At 38.3% G+C, this 18874-nt stretch overlaps 1 protein-coding gene across 1 annotated transcript in view; it reads left to right on the forward strand.

Annotated features, from left to right (window-relative positions):
- mrvi1 (murine retrovirus integration site 1 homolog) overlaps window positions 1-18874 on the forward strand; it is a 41029-nt gene that overhangs the window by 14130 nt on the left and 8025 nt on the right. The window contains exons 11-21 of the mRNA XM_041787212.1: window positions 4819-5037; window positions 7890-7996; window positions 8083-8144; window positions 8776-8949; window positions 9207-9284; window positions 9417-9451; window positions 10851-10907; window positions 11346-11807; window positions 11892-11970; window positions 12799-12910; window positions 13071-13101. Coding sequence (XP_041643146.1) covers window positions 4819-5037; window positions 7890-7996; window positions 8083-8144; window positions 8776-8949; window positions 9207-9284; window positions 9417-9451; window positions 10851-10907; window positions 11346-11807; window positions 11892-11970; window positions 12799-12910; window positions 13071-13101 — 1416 coding nt within the window. The remainder of the gene's footprint in view (window positions 1-4818; window positions 5038-7889; window positions 7997-8082; window positions 8145-8775; window positions 8950-9206; window positions 9285-9416; window positions 9452-10850; window positions 10908-11345; window positions 11808-11891; window positions 11971-12798; window positions 12911-13070; window positions 13102-18874) is intronic.

The following is an 18874-nucleotide window of genomic DNA, read 5'->3' on the forward strand; positions in this document are numbered from 1 at the left end:
TCTGCTACCAAAGGGAATCCTAAGCTTTTTGAGCAGTTTTTTGAAAGTTTGTTTTGTTTTTCTGTTCTAAAGTTGTAAGTTTTAGTAAGCTGGAAAAACCCGACATGATTATCTGATGACGGAGACAAAAAAATGTTTTCTCTTAATTTTCACCTATCACTTCTGGTAAAGTTGTGAAACAGTGATAACATCCACCTGCACGTCAGGCAGGTGGATGTTATCACTGGATGTTATGTTACTAAAGCCACACCAAACTGCATAAAAATCAGAATAATGATGTTGTAAATATTTTACAATTCACTCTCATACAGTCCCCCCAAAAGTATTAGAAATGTTAGCCCAATTCCTGTATTTTTGCTGTAGACTACAAACGTTTGGGTTTAACATCAAAAGATGAATTTGAGACATGAGATCAACATTTCAGCTTTTATTTCCAGGTATTTACGTCTGGATCTGATGAACCTCCGCCGCTTATATACTCAGTCTCATTCATTTGGTCACTACCCAGAGTTCATGCCCACAAGTGAAGGTTGGAAGATAGATTGACTGGTTAATTGAAAGCTTTGCCTTTCGGCTCCACAGCGCACCCAGAACTGCTAACGCCTCACTAATCCACTTGATCTCACGCTCACTCATACCCTCACTCATGAACAAGACCCCAAGATGCTTGAACTCCTTCACCCGAGGCAAAGACTCACTCCCGAACCCGGAGGGGGCAATCCACCATTCTCCGGCAGAGAGCCATGGCCTCGGACTTGGAGGTGCTGACTTTCATCTCGAACGCTTCACACTCAGCTGCAAACCATCCCAATGCCTGCTGGAGGTCCCCAGCTGAGGAAGCCAACAGAACCACCTATCCTCTTACTCACATCTTTCCTTTACCCTGTGACGTTTTTCATCAAGGTCAAGGAAAAGTGGACAAGTCTTTAATTTTACTTATCAAGTAGACCCAAAGTGGACATGTGTGCAAAATTCTAAGAAAATCCCTCAGATTATTTTAAAGAAACTGTGTTCACAAGAATGGCCTAGAAAACAAGGAATAGACATTAGGTTCCATGACTTTAACCTTTAACCTGTGACCTCTAAAATCTAATCCAATCATCCCCGAGCCAGGTTGAGCATTTGTGCAAAGTTTTAAGAAAATCCACTGATGTGTTTTTGAGACATTGCATTGACAATAATAATCCAAAAGGATAAACAACCTGATAACATAATGCCTTCAGCCTTTGGCTATCCCTGGTGCAGATGCATAAGAAAATAATGATGTGAATCTGTGTTACATAGACGTCAGGACTGGAAAGAGTAGTGTTCATAATCCTGTGTGACAGTTTTCCTGTAGTCAGGAAATATCCTTGTAGCTCACTGGGATTTAGTTAAACAAACCATTTCCTTTTCTCTGACTCACAGCCTTTCTATCATTTTATGTTCTCAAGAAGTTGTCCTTTTGCTGATGACACTGAGCAGAACACCACACTTTCTGGCTCAAATCACCTAAAGAGTTCTGGATTAAGTCCACAGAAGACCTCTTTAAAGCTGACGATTCATCAGACATTTAACTCACACTCTGGTGAAAATGACTACAAGTTATAGTATCAATGACTAACCTTGCAAAGCAGATGGATATGCCTGTTCCTGTGTTTCTCACCAGCAAATCCATCTTTTAAGCTCCCATCTGAACCATTTGGGCCCAGTTAGAAAGTGACAGGACCAATCAGCAACGAGAGGCAGTACTTACTGGCGTAATCAAGTCGTGACGTAAGCAAGCAGCAACAGGAGGTCGGTGCAGATATGGCTGAAGACATTAGCGTGGATGTTGCTACAGCGCCAGTTTTATCAGAACTTGACAACATTTCTTCATTAAAAGAAGAACAAAGAACAGCATTGAGTTGTTTTCTTTTCAAAAGTGTACTGAAACATCTACAGTTGCCATGATTCGCGTTATGCAGTTCTCTATGGAGTTTACCAGAGCCGTTTTGCTCCTCGGTAGCGGCTACGTCACGTCTTTTGTTGCTCTGATTGGCCCGTAAAGATGTGACAGACAGAACATTCATCCAGCCACCCTCCCAAGTTTTTTTTCAAAGCTTCTGCCCTTTCCTAAACACTGTGTATGAGTGGTTGTGTCAGGTTAATCAATGACAACATCAACACATGATGAACATGTAAAAGGACATTTTTCTGGGTAAACCACATGAATGAGGACTACATTGGTAACCTCCTTACAGTAGCTTGTGCAGAGTCTGAGCACTCTGTGCTCCTTCAGAGGGTAAAATCTGCTCTGCGTTTAGATTTGCATAAATTTGTTTCTGAAAAGGAAAGAGCTGTGAGTACACACAATGGTTCAAACAAGTAGCATCCATAATATTTAGCTAAATAGGTTGGGTTTATTTTTGGGATGCCAGGTTACTTTACCTGCCAAAAAGACAAATGTCTGCAAAAATTAAACACTGCAGAAACTAATGACCGAATAAACAAAATAAAGCAACAAAGCATCCATAAAAATAATTGCCTATATTTTTGTCTATATTTTTTAAACACATTTTCTTTTTTCTTCTTGTTTTATTTATTTATTCAAAAGGCAAGTAGTGCTTTAAAGCAGATGCAATATTTGTCTGAACACAGGACTGAGTTCTCTGTTCCTTAGGAAAGCTGATAAAACAAAACAAGAACTATACAAGGACTTATCTTCAAGAAACACTTCCACTTTTTTTTTGCATAATCCAAACAATAATGTACAGAACAAGTTGTTGTTAATTAAGATAGTTATATGGAATAGAGAGTACTGCTTGATTAAATATTCAGCTGATGCTTCAACAGCATTGATCAATGTGCTGCTGAATTTAGCCAAACAAGAAAAACACTCATCCATCATGTTGTGTTTTTCCTCTGATACTGTGATTAAACATTTATTTTAACTCCCGGAGCTAAAATAGCCATTTTGGCTTTTTAAGTTAACACAGTTCTTTTAAAACAACCTTCAACTGTTCGATCTTCAAATGTGGAAAATGAAAATTCTTGTGATTCCAAACATTTAAAGATCCAACCAACAAAGGAGCCACAATTAAAAATCAGTCAGACTGCCCACAAACTATTTATAGAATAATTAAATTTACCATCAGAAGTTCTGCCGTACCTTTCGTCATCATGATATTCCAACAAACACAGTCTTTCTTCACTGAAAGGGTCCCTTTGATCCAGAGTACAAGATCTTATCCATACACATTACATGTATAAAATTCAGTGGATGGCTTTGATTTAGCAAAAAATTGAAACTTTTTTTACATATTACAAGTCAAACTGTAGACTAGCTCTGAAAGTCTGTAACTGTATGTATCAGCATTTCACTAAGGTATTTTGGCTTTTTACTCAGCAAGCTCTTTAAAGTACAAGAGGCTGTATACTCATGCTTAAAAAATGAAAACTTAATCCACAGAAGTTAAATGTTTCCGTAATTACTTTTCAAATTAGCAGTCACATTAAGATCACTAAAGGACCTACAACTGATAATTTTATTCTTGGTGAGTTGCATACACCTTCAGATAAGGACATTAACAAGAAACCAAGAGCAGGGTGTTTGTGCTGCATTCTTGAATATCTGCATTCTTGAGTACATCCACAACATAAACCATCAGGGGACTGACTTCACAAAGATTTCTCTTTTGCCGGAAACTTTAAAGAGTTCATTTAAGAATAGAGTTTAGCAATACTTTTTCTCTCTTGCATAGACATGTAACCATATAAACACAAGGTTACACGTGTAAACAATATGACACATTTAAAAAGCATTAAACAGGGTTAAAACTCAACATCTAACCCACATATTAAAAACATTAGGAGATGAATAGATTATGAAATTAGGGCCAATGTTTAAAGTAACTATTTAGCTGATGCAGATACCAGTGTATTTCATTACCTATTTTTTGTAAGACTCCCACTATGCCAACATTTTATCTCATATCTGGCCAAGAAAACATGTCAGAAATCGTCCAATTGTCCATTGACTTCTGCTCACTAGAAAAAAACATGTCTTTAAATCAGCAGTAAAGTATATAAGATGTCAGAACTGAACTGATTGGACACAACAGATGAACACTGGCTTCTGATATCTGTTAATGCCACATTATAAGCTGGCAGATGTTTGTGAGAAGGGCTGATATTAACTATACCAGTGCTAAACTGATGCACAAGTGCTTTTCTAACAAACATAACTATGTTAAAAGAGTGCTGCAGGTACTTAATGGTGAATAGTGAAGAGGTGTTCAATGGGAACACAAAGTGCTTGATGCTGTGTTTGGTAGCAGGTTGACTTAAAACATTTACTTTTAAATGGATGAATGAAACAAAATATTGATTTTTTTATTCTACTCTATAGTTTCAGTCATTTAAGCTTACTGATAGTTTGTCTGGTTAACAGTTGAGTACATTTTTTCCACTATTGTGGTGACTGCATGCTTTATATTCACTGGAAATGAATGAACTCTGTTGTTAGGGTTCAGAGACCTTAAAATGGAGTCACAGGAATATCCAGAGGCAATTTATAGATTAAGCTTCTGTTTTTAATATGACAGCCTGGTGGGAAAATGTGCTAATGCTGCTGTTCCAGTCAATGTGGAATGAAGCTATTTTGGGCTTTGTTTATGAAGTGATGGTTTGTTAGCTCTGCTGTATCTTTTTTAGCCGTGGTTAGCCAGAAGACTTCCTTTAAAGTATCATCATACTTGCATAAGTCATGTTCTTAGACATTTCACACTCTATGTCCTAATCATTTACTCATCAAAATCACACATTCACTCATTCAGACCTGTTTTTGTGATCTCTTAGGTCCAGATTGAGGAGAAAAACGTACTTCGGGGTTCTCCTATTAAACAAAGTGATCAGACCTTCAGAGAGCCCTGTGACGCCCCCTGTCCTGCTGAGAGACCTTTTATTTTCCCTCACACCCGTTCACGCCCTTCCCAGCCCCCCAGCATGCCCACACTGCCTGAGGAAGAGGAGGACTCACCTGAGGAGCTGGACAGTTCCTCCAGCTCTCCAAGCACGGTGAGTGTAACTTTATTTACAAGGAGAATGATTAGACACACATCGCATGGGTGTAGAGCAGTTAACTAGCAGCAGCTACAATTAAGGGGCCACATATACAGTAGATTTACACACCAACAATGGACAACAACATATTTGGACTTGCACTACAATAATGGTTGTACACCTTATATGAAGATTTGCACACCCATAGTCAATCACCACTAAATTCAGTTGAATTGAATTCTTTTTCCAAACATGTCAAAAGAAAGTGAAAAGATGCAAACAAATAAGCATAATGTTATAATGTAGTGCAAGATTTTGAGACACTCAATGGTTGGTTTACAGTATGCAAAAAGGGGTAGAAAGAAGTTTGAATAGATTTGAAAACCAATGATGGGTGCACACAGTGCGAATTTGCAGGGTGCACACCATACATGAAGATTTGCACACTATAAACACTAGAAACAGCAAGGGTCTCTACCAGCAGATAAAATTTACCCATTATGAAAGTGCACTGACTTTCATAATACTGGACAGTGAACTGCTGATTAACCACAGAAAGAGTGCCAGATCACTTGCAGATGATGATCCGTTGCACTCAAAAGTCCACCTAGGACTGATCGTTCAGTCCTGAAACTTCTCCACCACCAGACTCATGATCACACCTAATGACACTTAACAGTAATGAAACTTATTTTTTGCCTGTGGTATCCATGTATAAGGTTGATCTGTGATTTCTGATTAGGCAGTACAGCAAAAGACAGAGGGTATTTCCATGGCACGTGTATATTGTTTATGTGCTAGCGTTGAATGCAAAGGAGGGAAAGCATTCTTATGGGGTAAATTGCTACACAGCTCAAAATCAAAGACTGACAGACTTTAAAATGTTATGAATACAAAGTCAGATACATTTAAAAATCAGCCTTGGGTATATATAATCCAATGGCAGTTATAGTGTTAATGGGTGTACTGTACACTGTATATAAAACTCTGCATTACATAAAAAGATTTAAAAATGAGTAAGAGATGTACACTGCATGTTTGCATGTATGACCAAATCTGTACATAAGGTTGTTGCCCCAATTTTCATTAAAAAAAAAAGACTGTTTGATCAAAGGTTTGTGATTATTACAATTTTTGACGTTGACTAATTATGCAGGGCTTGCCCCTCTTTTCCTGTAGCCCTAAGTATCTCATAAACTTTATTTTTCAAAAAGGCGTTTGAGGCCATACAAATTGAGACAGCTATCTGTTTGGACCATATGTTTTTTTTTTTTTTTAAGATTTATTTATTTTGGGGCTTTTTGGAGAGCTAGGACAGTGGATGGAGTCAGGAGTAGGGATGAGAAAGTGGGGAAAGACATGCAGTTATAGAGCTACAGGCTGGACTTGAACCCAGACTGCCTGCGTACATGGAGTGAAACCTAACAACTTGACCATCTGCACCTCCTGTTTAGCCATGTTAAGGCTATTATATTTGCATGTGTTGAATGTCGTAGTGCTGGGCACTTAATCAAGTTGCAATTTTAATCAAGAGTGGGCTTCTTTTGTCTATAGGGTTAATCATACGGTAAATGTTTTGGTGTATGATGTTATATTTTTGCCATAAGACTGTTTTTGTTTTATTTATTGTTGTTATAACAAGTGTTACAAATGTTTAAGTAAATAAATGCATGTGATCTAGATGTTGTAAAATCAGTGCGTAATCTTGCTTTAAAACCATGATCTCAAATATCACAAAAAAAAACATGACTTTGACATTTGCCAAAATCAAGGAGCCTTAGCATACAGTTGTCTGTAGTTTTTGATCCTGTTCAGTTAAAAACGAGCGGTATTTGAATAATCTTCATCACAGCTATAATTCTGCAAACCCTTAAAACATTAACTTGGTTCGTTTGAACTTATTTGGACTTGTTTTTCATATTTCCATGGTTTCTCTGAATACATTCACAAGTTTATCTGTAATTTGTGAAGGTTTTATGGCTCTCTGTTGTGCACTTTGCTTGTTGTTGTTGTAAATCATCTGAAGTGGAGCCACCCCTGAAGTCTTAAAAATATCTGAAAAGTTTTGGGGGGTTGAACATTGAACATCATGTATTCCTTTATGATCACAGCCTCATTTAAAATCATTATATTCATTCTAAATTGAAGCTGAACCTCAGCCGAGGTGAGCACTCCCAGTGTCAGTTTTTCCCTTCAATCAAACTGCATGTATGTCTACTGAGGTTGTTGATTTGATTTTTTCTTTACAAGTTATATCTTATATTGTTTTCCACTTAACCTTCAGGAGAATGATAATAATAACATTTTGTATGGCTCAGGAGCAGTAGAAATTAATGTATTCAAAATCATTTTTGACATCTCTCGAAATCATAACCATTTTAAATGTTTAGGTTTATAGCTTTTACTGCAGTATCACAGCAATATGAAGAGCTCAGCAGTCTCCAGAGAACATCTCTATCACTGTAGGCTCTCATTACCAAACAGGCTAGATTAGACATCTCTGCACAACACAATAAAGCTGTGTAATCCAATCTTCAGGACCATTGCCAACACTAAAACAAAATCCATGTTTGAACCTGTGCAGCCATGGTCTTTCTGCAGCTAAACTGTCAGAGGGGATCCTTTTATTTGGACTCTCGTGCAAAGACAAGAACTGTGAGGAACTCTCAGAGAATCTGTATTTAATTTTAGTCTGTGCTTTACCTGCATGCTGGACTTCCATAGTTGCAATTTTATGGTACAAGAATTGTAATTTGCAATTTTATGTGCATATGGATTTGTCTATAATTCTCAGATCTGATGAAAGCACACATGCATCTTTCATGTTTCCCAGTTACTCTCCAATCTTGTTTTGTTGTTTTGCTCAGTCTACACACAGTGAAAGTCGAGCCGTCGTCATGGCCGCCCCCACTATCGTTTACCCACAGCAGACCACTATCATCCAACAAGATGGGCGTCCACTCGAACAGGCCAGGTAATTGTAAACACTAGAAAAGAGTTTTTCTCTTAGCTGTCATTTATAGATAATTAATGTCTAAGAATCTCTGTTCCCTCTGTCAGGCCACACAGTCCCAGAGCACGCCTGGCAAGGAAATCATCTTCAGGACCCATCACAACTGTTGGTGAGTAATGGCATGAATACAGACACCTACAGAGTTATTTTATTTACGTCTACAGCAGCAAACTTTTACTTTAATGTAAAGCAGCTGGGATTTTGTTCAGTCTGAAGATTTGTTTTTACAGGAAAGCATAAAAATGCACTCATGCTGTGTGATTTGGACTAAGTTTGGTCAAACATGTCCTGAGTCTTGAATCTACTGATTTGTCCTCCCACATGTTTTTTCTGCTTTGATTAACTTCCATGCTGCTGGTTGTTTTTTATAATGGAGGGGGAAATAAAAACATTGTTGACTTGGCCAACCCTCATCACCTGATCTATTGGAGGCTCACATGCATCTGTGAATTATTCCCTAACCTGAGACTTTATACCAAGACCCACACACCACACACACACACACATATCTCCCTCAAAAAGCTCTGACACAACATATTTTTGCTTTTAAAGCCCTGTTATCTGATCATTTGCCAAAAATAAGCACTATAAATTAAGATTACTGTGAATCTGTAGCTATTCTGTGTGCCTTTATTTTGACATTTATAGACGTGTTCAGTCGTAAATATGCAGAATAACATCAGATAAGTGTGTAGGTGTATGTATGTTGCTAGTTGTAATAGGTGTGTATTCTTTCATAGACAGCACAGGTCATGTGATTGACCTGGTGAAGGATCCGCTGCCAGAGCTGCAGCTCTCTGAGGAGGACCGACAAAAGAATCTGGAGCTGCTTGAACAGGCCAAGAAGGTCAGCGACCGCTTCCTGACACGTCGTGGCCGCCGCTCTACTGGTAGCCTCTCGGAGTCCCCAATAGGTAAATAATACACAACTCACACACAGACAGAAACAATGTAGATGACTGATAGATTATGTAGCATTAGTTTAATGGTAAGAGAATATCTTGTAGAGTTGAACTTGATTTATTTCTATTTTTGTTTTTTTGTGAGGGGTTCTGAGCAGTATGCACAGAATTTGCACACCTGTAGTTGGATTTAGATTGCCACTTTAACTGAATTAAATGAGACATTTGAAAATAATAAAGTTAAATACTAATTAAAAATTGTTTCTTAGCTCTTTCTCCAACCCCAACTCCATCAGCCTCACCATGCCAATCCAGAAGCAGCTCACTGACTGTGGGTCCCCAGCCCGGTAACTACATGGCTTGTTTAACCCTGTTTAAAAGAGCAAATGTGTTTTTTTTTCCAACCATTTCATTTTTGGGGGGGTCTGTGGATCTTGCATAAACACACAGTGCTGTTTGTTTACTGGTCTTTCCCACAGAGGCGGCCAGTGTCAACTCACAGCCAGTTGGACAGGTAAAGAAAAATGTTAAAACAGCGGTCACAGGGGGAAAATGTTATGTGGATATTTCTGTACATGCTCAATCTCTACAGCTAACACTGACTTTAATCTTTCTTTATATTAGTAATAGATTGGTGCTAGATTTCAGATAGGCCTGGGGGGCTTTTAAACAAATGAATACAAAAAATATATATCTTGGGGTGAATCTACAGGGCCTATAAAAAGTGTTCACCCTCTTGGATGTTTGCCATTTTTGTTAAGTTTACAACTAAATCTTTGTCAATGTAGATATTATTTTTTTACACCTCAAAAATACAAAAGACACTCTAAATTGTCAACGTGAAAATAGATTTCTACATAGTCATGTCAATTAAATAAAAATATGTAATGTAAAATAAGTGATTGCATAAGTATTTGCTCCCTCCAAATCAGTATTTAGTAGATGCACCTTTGGCTGCATTCATAGCACTGTATTTTGCCACTCTCACATTACCCTCTCTCTTTAAAAGCCTTTCAGGGTCGGCTGCCAAGAAGCATCCCCACAACATGACGCTGCCACCACTGTGCTTCACAATGGGGATGGTGTATTTGTGGTCATGTGCAGTGTTTAGTGTCTGCCAAATCTAGTCTGATGGCCGAAAAACACCATTTTGGTCTCATCAGACCAAAAAACTTTCTTTCACTTGATCATGGAGTCTCCCACATGCCTTTCAGCAAACTTCATTCAAGATCTGATGAGTTTTCTTTAACAGTGGCTTTCTCTTGCCCCTCTCCCAGAAATCTTTGACTCGTGAAGAACCCAGGCAACAGTTGATGTATGCAGAGTTTCTCCCATCTCAGCTGCTGAAGCTTGTAACTGCTTCAGAGTAGTCAAGGGATGCTTGGTGGCCTCTCCCACTAGTCTCCTTGCACAGTCACTCAGTTTGTGAGGATGTCCTGATCTAGGCATATTTGTTTAATGTTCCATATTCCTTCCATTTCTTGATTATGGATTTAACTGAACTGTTTTCACTTTGACATTAAAATGTTTTTTGGGGGGGTCATATCATATTGAACATGATTGATTTGTAAAATCAATAAGTGTAAGATATCCAAGGCATTGAATACTTTTAATAGGCACTTCAGCTCCTTTCCCACCATATTATTCCCTTTTCAATCTTCATAGTTTCCAACTTCTAACAAAGGCATAGGAGCCCAAAAATAAGTCTAAAAACATTTCTTTCAATGATTGTATTTTTTGATTTTTATTGTGTCCATGACTTAAGCTCCAATTTGTTTGTGTGCTACTTTACCTCTCCAAAAGAAACAAAAAAAAGTGTTTGTATTATTGTACTGTATTGTATATTCTTAGCACTTTTTAGTCTGGGTAAAACTTCTTAGCATGAATAATTTGATCCACATTCTCTCTTGCAGCACCTTGGGGTTCCTTCAGGGCGAGAACAGCATGACTTAACATCCCAGGATAAAGAGGTCAGATTGATTGATCCATTCACCAAATTTATTTTTATTAAAGCACATGATAAACTCCTGAACTCTATCAGTCTAACTTTGTTAGAGAACTTTATCAGACTTTGACTGACAATATGAAAAAACTACATATTTTTAACATTTGTTTACGTTCATGCCACTGGAGGGAAATAAGAAATAAACATCAACAGTTGTTTATTTCCATTAATTTTGGCAGTAACATTTACTTTTCCTTTGACTTTTACTCAAGCAAAATCTTATTGTAAGGATTGTGATTTAGCCAAAAATCCAAAACCAGCTACTTGACCTCATCAGCAACTTAAACATTAGTGTCTGATAAAGGTGTTAACAGTGTGGAGGAGTTTACAGTCTTGTTCATAAGAATAAAATATTCAGTATATGATAACAGCAGGCCGTTAATAATGATTGTTTTCTATCAAGCCTCAGGGAAACAGACTGTTGGTGGACTGGAAGCCGTCTGAGAAGAGAAAAGTTTCATCTGGGACTCTAACGCCCCGTTTTGCTGTTCAAAAGGAGAACTGTGATCCTTCTTTAACAAAGAGTCCTCCAGCTCTCAGTAAAGCAGATGAAGGAGCTGGCCCAGGACGAAATCTCAACCAGGCCCCCGCCACAGGGGTGGCCAAGCCTGTCCCTCGACCCCCTACTCAACTGGCTCCCTGCACAGCAGAGATCAAGACGATTGGGGCCTTCCCTCCACTAATGAGAGCTGTTTCCTGGGATTCTGTAGGCAGCCTTAACTCTAGAAATGGAGCTCCAAGTTTCCCTCCTACACTAGAGGAAAACTTCTCAGAAAAACCCAGAGATGCTGTGTTAAAGCCGTCAGGGTACAAGGACCTCCCTGTTCAGTCTGGGAGTATACATAAACTCTCCAAACTAAAAGAGGTGAAGTATTAGTGAATTGGCAGTCAAATGCCCTGGCTATGAGAGACCACAAATGTCATTATGTTTTTGTTTTTCCATTTACAGGAGCGTACATTAATGCGTAACCAAAGCATTGTGGGATCCAAGTTACCAGACTTGAGTGAAGCTGCTGAACAGGAAAAAGGTAACAGCTCTTGTTTGTCCTCTCTGCCCCTGTGAGACTCAGCAGCACATTCAGAAACACTGCAAGGGTGTGCACTTCCTGGATCTCAGGGAAAATCTGTAACAGTCACAAAATGATGATGAGATGTTCTTGTGTTTTTTCTCAGTGCCACCCATTTACTTGCAATCTCTAGACAGAGAGAGAAATGCTGTTTAACTTTTCCATCAGTAGGTGGCATGATTGTCAAAACATTTGAGGCAAGAACCAAGTTTGATTAAATTGCGAGTTCAGTCACAGGGATAAGGACTTAACTTATCCTTACTTGGTCATGACTGTTAAGACTTTATATCGAAGACAGCAAAACTGTTAAAAAGCAGTGTTCAACTGCTTGAATCTGTTTCCCACTAGACATAGGCATGTGTAGCAATTTCTTTTGAAATTCAGCCTTTACAGACCACAAAGCCAAACTTTAAATGACATGTAACACCTCCTTACAAATAAAAGCAGAATATACTAGCTAAATCAAATCAATTTACTCAGGGATTTTGATGCTACTAATAAACTTCGACAGATCTGAGTTGTTGCAAATACTTGCAAAGTGTATATAATTTATTTTGAACTTTGTAGTATCTCCAGTTCTATAAGTTTGTAACTGAATGAGTTTACTTAAGGTGGTCCTTACTTACTCAAGATATTGGAGTTACTCCACAGTTACGGTGTACGCTCAGTGATTAATGCAAAGTTCAGTAGACATACTTTAAAGATATGTGGTTTTAAGTTGACTTGAAAAAATGTACTTCAGCCAGGTAACTGTCTTATGGTCTGATTTATGCCACAATGTTTTTTCAGGTTCTCCGTCATCTACAACTGCAGAGGAAATAAAGGAGAAGTCTGACGCCATGCCAAACATTTCAGATGTGATGCTAAGGAAACTCAAACTTCACCGAGGTCTACCAGGCTGGTGTGTAACCAACCAGCTGCTGCTAACATTAATTTTAAACATTTTTGTTTCTTAACTCTCCTCTCAAAAATAACCTTTCTTGCATCTTAACTTAACTGCTTGAAAATCATACATGCTCATCACTGACCGTACTAACAGCTCCTCTTTGATTTTATTCCAGTGCACCCCCATTCACTGAAAAAGAAGTTGAGGTTGGTATCTGGTTTTTAAAAATAGTCCTGCTCTAGCTGAATGTTTTTCTGAGTTCAGTATCTTGTTTGTGCATGCAAATGTTGATTGTGTTTCCTGAGGTAATTTGCTTATGGTGGTATGCATCATTTCAAAAAGTCTCGCATTCTGTTTTGCGGAATTCAAATGTAAGACTTATTCATCTTTAGGTTAATTTTTCTCATGTTACTCTTGACAAGAATGCAAAAAATTGTCACCAAAATAGCGAACTATATCACTATAAATGAGGTATAAAAGTGAGAAGTTTTAAGGTAATTTGATGGAATAGTAGAGCATGACTAGCAAGGTTACTCATGAACGGAAACATGTCATAGAAAGCTCAAGCACAAATGAAATTGTTAAATAAAAGAAATTAAATAAAAGCAATGGCTAAGTTCACATGCACACTAATAAAGTGATTATATGACATCTAGAAAAACAAATTATATAATTAATCATGTAAAACAACATTACCTAATGTTTTCTAATAGGTACAGTACCTATAAAAAGTATTCACCTCCTAGGATGATTTACCCTTTTATTGATTTTATAGATCAATCATGGACAATGAATCTGACCCCCCCCCCCCCAAATAATCTTTTTTAATGTCAAAGTGAATGCAGAAATCTTTAAAGTAATGTCATGTGAATAAAGATATCTAACATAAAATAAGTGATTGCATGAATATTCACCCCTTTAAAGTGACTGACTAAATAGAACTGAGTTTCAGCCAATTGGTGCTAGAAGTCTCACAATTATTGAAATGGGGATCACCTGAGTGCAGTGATTGCAGGATAAAGACACCTGTGTATGCAAGATCCAGCCACTGGTTGATCTGTATTCCTGGCTACCATTACGCCATGAAGACAAAAAAATACCGCAAGCATGCTGTAGATCACTTGAATCCATCACCGCAAAATAGAAGGAATATGGCACATGTGTAAATCTGCCTAGTTATGCTGTCCTCGCAAACTGAGTGACCATGAAAGAAGGACACTTGTGAGAGAGTCCACCAAGACACCTATAACTACTCTGAAGGAGCTACAAGCTTCAGCAGCTGAGATGGGAGAGACACTGCATACATCAACTGCTGGCCAGTTCTTCACCAGTCAAAGCCTTATGGGAAAGTGGCAAAGAGAAAGCCAGTGTAGAAAGAAAACTTTCATCAATAAAATGTCATTAAATCTGGACTAGAGTTCACTTATTGGCATGTGGGAGACTCCATGGTCAAGTGGAAGAAAGTTTTGTTTGATGAGACCAAAACGGTGTTTTTTTGGCCATCAGGCAAGACACTATGTTTGCCTGACACCAAACACTGCACGTCAACACACACACATCATCCCAACTGTGAAGCACAGTGGTTGCAGCGTCATGCTGTTGGGATGCTTCTTGGAAGCTAGCCCTGGAAGGCCCAAAAGTTACAGAGTAAAATGAATGCAGCAAAATACAGGAAACTCCTGGAGGATAATCAGGCTTGGGAAGATTTTTTTTCCAGCCAGACAATGACCCAAAGTATACAGCTAAAGATGGTTTAAAGACAACAAGGTGAATGTTCTGGAGTTTAATTTGCATTACCTTGTAGAATTCTGTTTTCACTTTGACATTAACAAGATTTTTTTTTTGTATTTTTGGTCAGAAAAGCCAAATCATTTTGACATACACACCTTTGAATTTGAAACTTTAAATTTGGAAATAAAACAAGTAAATTTTTAGCAAATCAACTAAAACAGCAAACAGAAAAATCACTTATTACAACCATTAAGGACTCTTCTGGAAACATAACCCAAGACATTTCAATAATCAATGACTTATTCCGTTCCTTCTACTCCAAGCTTTACACCCTGGACCAAGAAACCTCAGCAGAAGATACAGAAATCTTTCTGAGGAATGCCTCCCTACCCAGACTAGCTGAAACACAACCAGAATCCCTAGAAACTCCTCTCACCTTAGAAGAAATCACCAAAGCACTCCACCGCATGCCCAACAACAAATCACCTGGCCCCGACGATTACCCAGCAGAATTTTGTAAACATTTTTGGTCCCTCCTCTCTCCTCTGATCTTCAAAGTAGTCGCTGAAATCCACCAAAACTCCACCATACTCCATCATTTGAACTCTGCCTATATCACACTGATCCTTCAACCAAATAAAGATCCCACTCAATGCACCAACTGCCGCCCCATATCATTGATCAACTCAGACTCAAAAATCATCAGTAAAGCATTATCTATCAGACTTGAATCAGTAATCGCATCTCTGACCAAACCAGTTTAAAGGGAGGCATTCCTCAGAAAACACAAGAAGACTGTTCAACCTCATCAATCTCCATAAAAACACAGCCTCCTCAAATAGCCCACCATTCATCGTAGCAACCCTTGATGCTGAGAAGGCGTTTGACAGGGTAGACTGGTGCTTTCTCTTCTCCTCCCTCAAACATTTTGGTTTCCCACCATATTTCATTACTTGGATCAAAACTCTGTACAATACACCCGCTGCATCTGTCATAGCCAACGGACTAATATCAAAACAATTTCAACTACTTAGAGGTACTAGACAAGGATGCCCATTATCTCCACTGCACTTTTCACTTTTCATTGAACCCCTGGCAGCTTCCATCCAACAATGTGACCATATTTCAGGCATCCAAACCAAATCATACCACCACAAATTAAGTCTGTATGCCAATGACATTTTACTCTACATCACAAACCCTTCAACTTCACTTCCATCAGTCCATAATCTGATCAACAGTTACAGTAAGATATCTGGCTACTCCATCAACTGGTCAAAATCCCAGATTCTGCCTATAAACAAACCACAATGGGATGCTGGGGCTGAGGATCCCCTCCTGAAACGAATAAAGATCACTAAATCTATCACATACCCTAGAATCCATATATCATCAAATTTGAATGAACTATTTAAGCTCAATCACATCCCCTTGCTGCAAGAAATAAAAGACAGTCTAGAAAGAAGGAACAAATTACCCATATCCTTGATTGGCTGAATCTCGACAGTTAAAATGAAAATTCTCCCACTAATCAACTACCTGTTTGCCATGACCCCAGGCTGGTTCTCCTCTCTCAACACCGCAGTCACTAGCTTTTACTTGAAAAAACAAAAACTATGAATAAAACTATACACCATCCAAAAACCCAAACAATATGGAGGACTTGGAGCTCCACATTTTCTTCACTATTTCCTCTCACATCAACTGCAGTACATCAAACAATGGACAGACAACAGCAATCCACCCTGGTTAGATGTAGAAAACAGTTAATCGCAAGACCTGGAAATTCATACCCTCCCATTCATAGATAAATCCATCACTACTCATAGCTGCTACAAAAATAACACCACAATCAACACAGTTCTTTCTGCATGGTGGAAATCCAGATTTACAAAATCCTGACTTCCACAGACCTAACAACATCAATCCCCACAGATAAATGGACCACAGACATCAGCAACATCCCTACAGATTTCAACTGGTAAACCCTATCTAACAATACCTTCTCTATGTTCGTTAACTCCAAACTCCAACTAACACAATACAAAGTCCTCCACAGAGCACACATGACTACTCACAAACTCTTCCAAATGGGCTTCAGCAAAACCAACACATGTTCCCACTGTCCAACCAGAACTGACGACTACTTCATGCACTCTGGATCTGCCCATACATCCAAAACTTTTGGTCGGAGGTCATGAGCAGGCTGTCTGAGATCCTCAGCCTCAGCATCCCTCTCTGCCCCTTTGCTGCACTACTTGATGACATCTCATCATTAACCATTCCAAATCCCCATATACCATTTATATTAATATCACTAACTATTGCAAAGAAAGTCATACTCTTAGACTGGAAAGTCCGAACTAAAATATCCATAACCCACTGGTTCAGTTTACTCACAGACCACTCAAATCTGGAAAAATTAACAGCCTCCATAAAAAACAATATCCCATCATTTGAGAAAACCTGGTCCCCCTTTCTGCATTACCTAAAAGAATGATTCCTCTGTGTTCCTATAACTGTTATATATGTGTTTAATAATACCTGAATTTATGAACTGAGATGTGTGTTGATATATAGAAATTCTCTTTGTTGTATTTATTTATTTACATCTATTTATATTTATGCTTTTGCCCATGCAAGGTCCTTTTTGTCCTTGTTGGTTTCTATTTTCATTCCTGTTTCTCCTCCATCTTACCATTACCAATCATTTTTGTGTCCTACTTTTCTTGTTTAAGAGCCATTTGTTTCACAATATGCAGCATGTATTTTAAGCTTCAAACTACTTGCATTATCGTGCTTGTTTAGTCTTGTCCTGTCTGTCCAAATTTGTCCTATTTGCCCAGTCTTGTCTTGTGTGATCTTCTAGTCCCATGCTCCAAGTCTCGTCCACTTAGTCTTGTCATGTAATGTCCTGTTCTATTTGTATGTATTTTTTGATCATTTGTTTTTTAAAATTTTATTTATTTTTGTTATTCTTTATATCTCTTTCTTTTCTTTTGTCTTTTTGTTTTTTTTTCACATGGTAATAGGTATGCATTATATATCATGTCTCCACAATGTACAAACTTAAAAGCACAAATAAAGGTGTAAAAAAAAAACAAAAAAAAAAACACACCTTTTAATTCAGTTTCTTTAATTCTATTATATCTCTGCATGCGTAAAGTACGGTAGCAGAAAAGAAAGGGTTAGGGTTAGAGGTATGCTAAACATACCGTCCTGTAGCATGGGCATTGGGGAGCAGCATTTTAAAAGGTGAAGCTGAAATTGTTTTCATGTTCAGCAAAATGAAGGATATGAATATCCTTTACTTTCTTCATAGGAAGAACTATAAAAGATGTCTCCAGAAATGGTTGAAATGAAGCGTAAAACAGATTTGTTGCTGCTAGAAAACACTAAGAATATCTCACTACAAGGCTAAGAGAAAAGCCTTAGCTGTACTGTTCATTGCAAACACTAAAGCTAGCTCAGCAGCCCTTTGTTTATGTCATCTACCTGTGGAAAGAAATGCAGCTACTGGCAGAAGCATTTAAATACATTTTTTCCCATTAATGCATTATTAAGGTGCATGTAAACTCTTTTAATTAGATTATACCTTATTGTTGCTAGTCATGAGATTATCATGTATACATACTCCATGTCTTCTTGGCCTGTTCTGCTTCCTAAACAAAACATATTTAATCAGGTATTCTCATTTTCTTGTTCTCAACACTACCCTGTAATTAGCTGTGTGCAGGAGTCATCATACAATGAATTATAAAACAGACCTCCAACAGTATATTGAGCTCAAACATTACTGCCTGGTTTATTGTCCCCCTCCATGCTGCACATTGTGCAGATCTGTGTTCGTAGTAACCTGTGTTGTTACTCAGGTTAATTACTCAGTCGTAAAAATTGTTTTTGTTTCTGATTGGACGATAGGGACTCAGAGTGATTTCCTGTGGAGAAAATGTAAACATTAGTGACGCTATCAGGCTCGGGCTGAAGCCCCTCTTGCTGCTCCCTCGGGTGTGTGTGTTTGCATCAGGACAGTCAGAGAGGTCGTATATTTCCTCTGAGCTGTGGACTGTGTATGTCAAAAAACTGCGTAGGCTGGCTTTGATCAACTCAGGCGAACATCAAGAGGTCAAACATCAGAATCACTGTTTGTTCCCAGGGATGTCTGACTCTGTCATCATTGTGTAATTACCCACGTGTGTATGTGTTTTTGTGCTGCACTGTGGGAGAGTTTACCATAGCTACCACTGA

The sequence above is a fragment of the Cheilinus undulatus genome, linkage group 1 (assembly GCF_018320785.1).
Source record: "Cheilinus undulatus linkage group 1, ASM1832078v1, whole genome shotgun sequence".
NCBI classification, from domain to species: domain Eukaryota; kingdom Metazoa; phylum Chordata; class Actinopteri; order Labriformes; family Labridae; genus Cheilinus; species Cheilinus undulatus.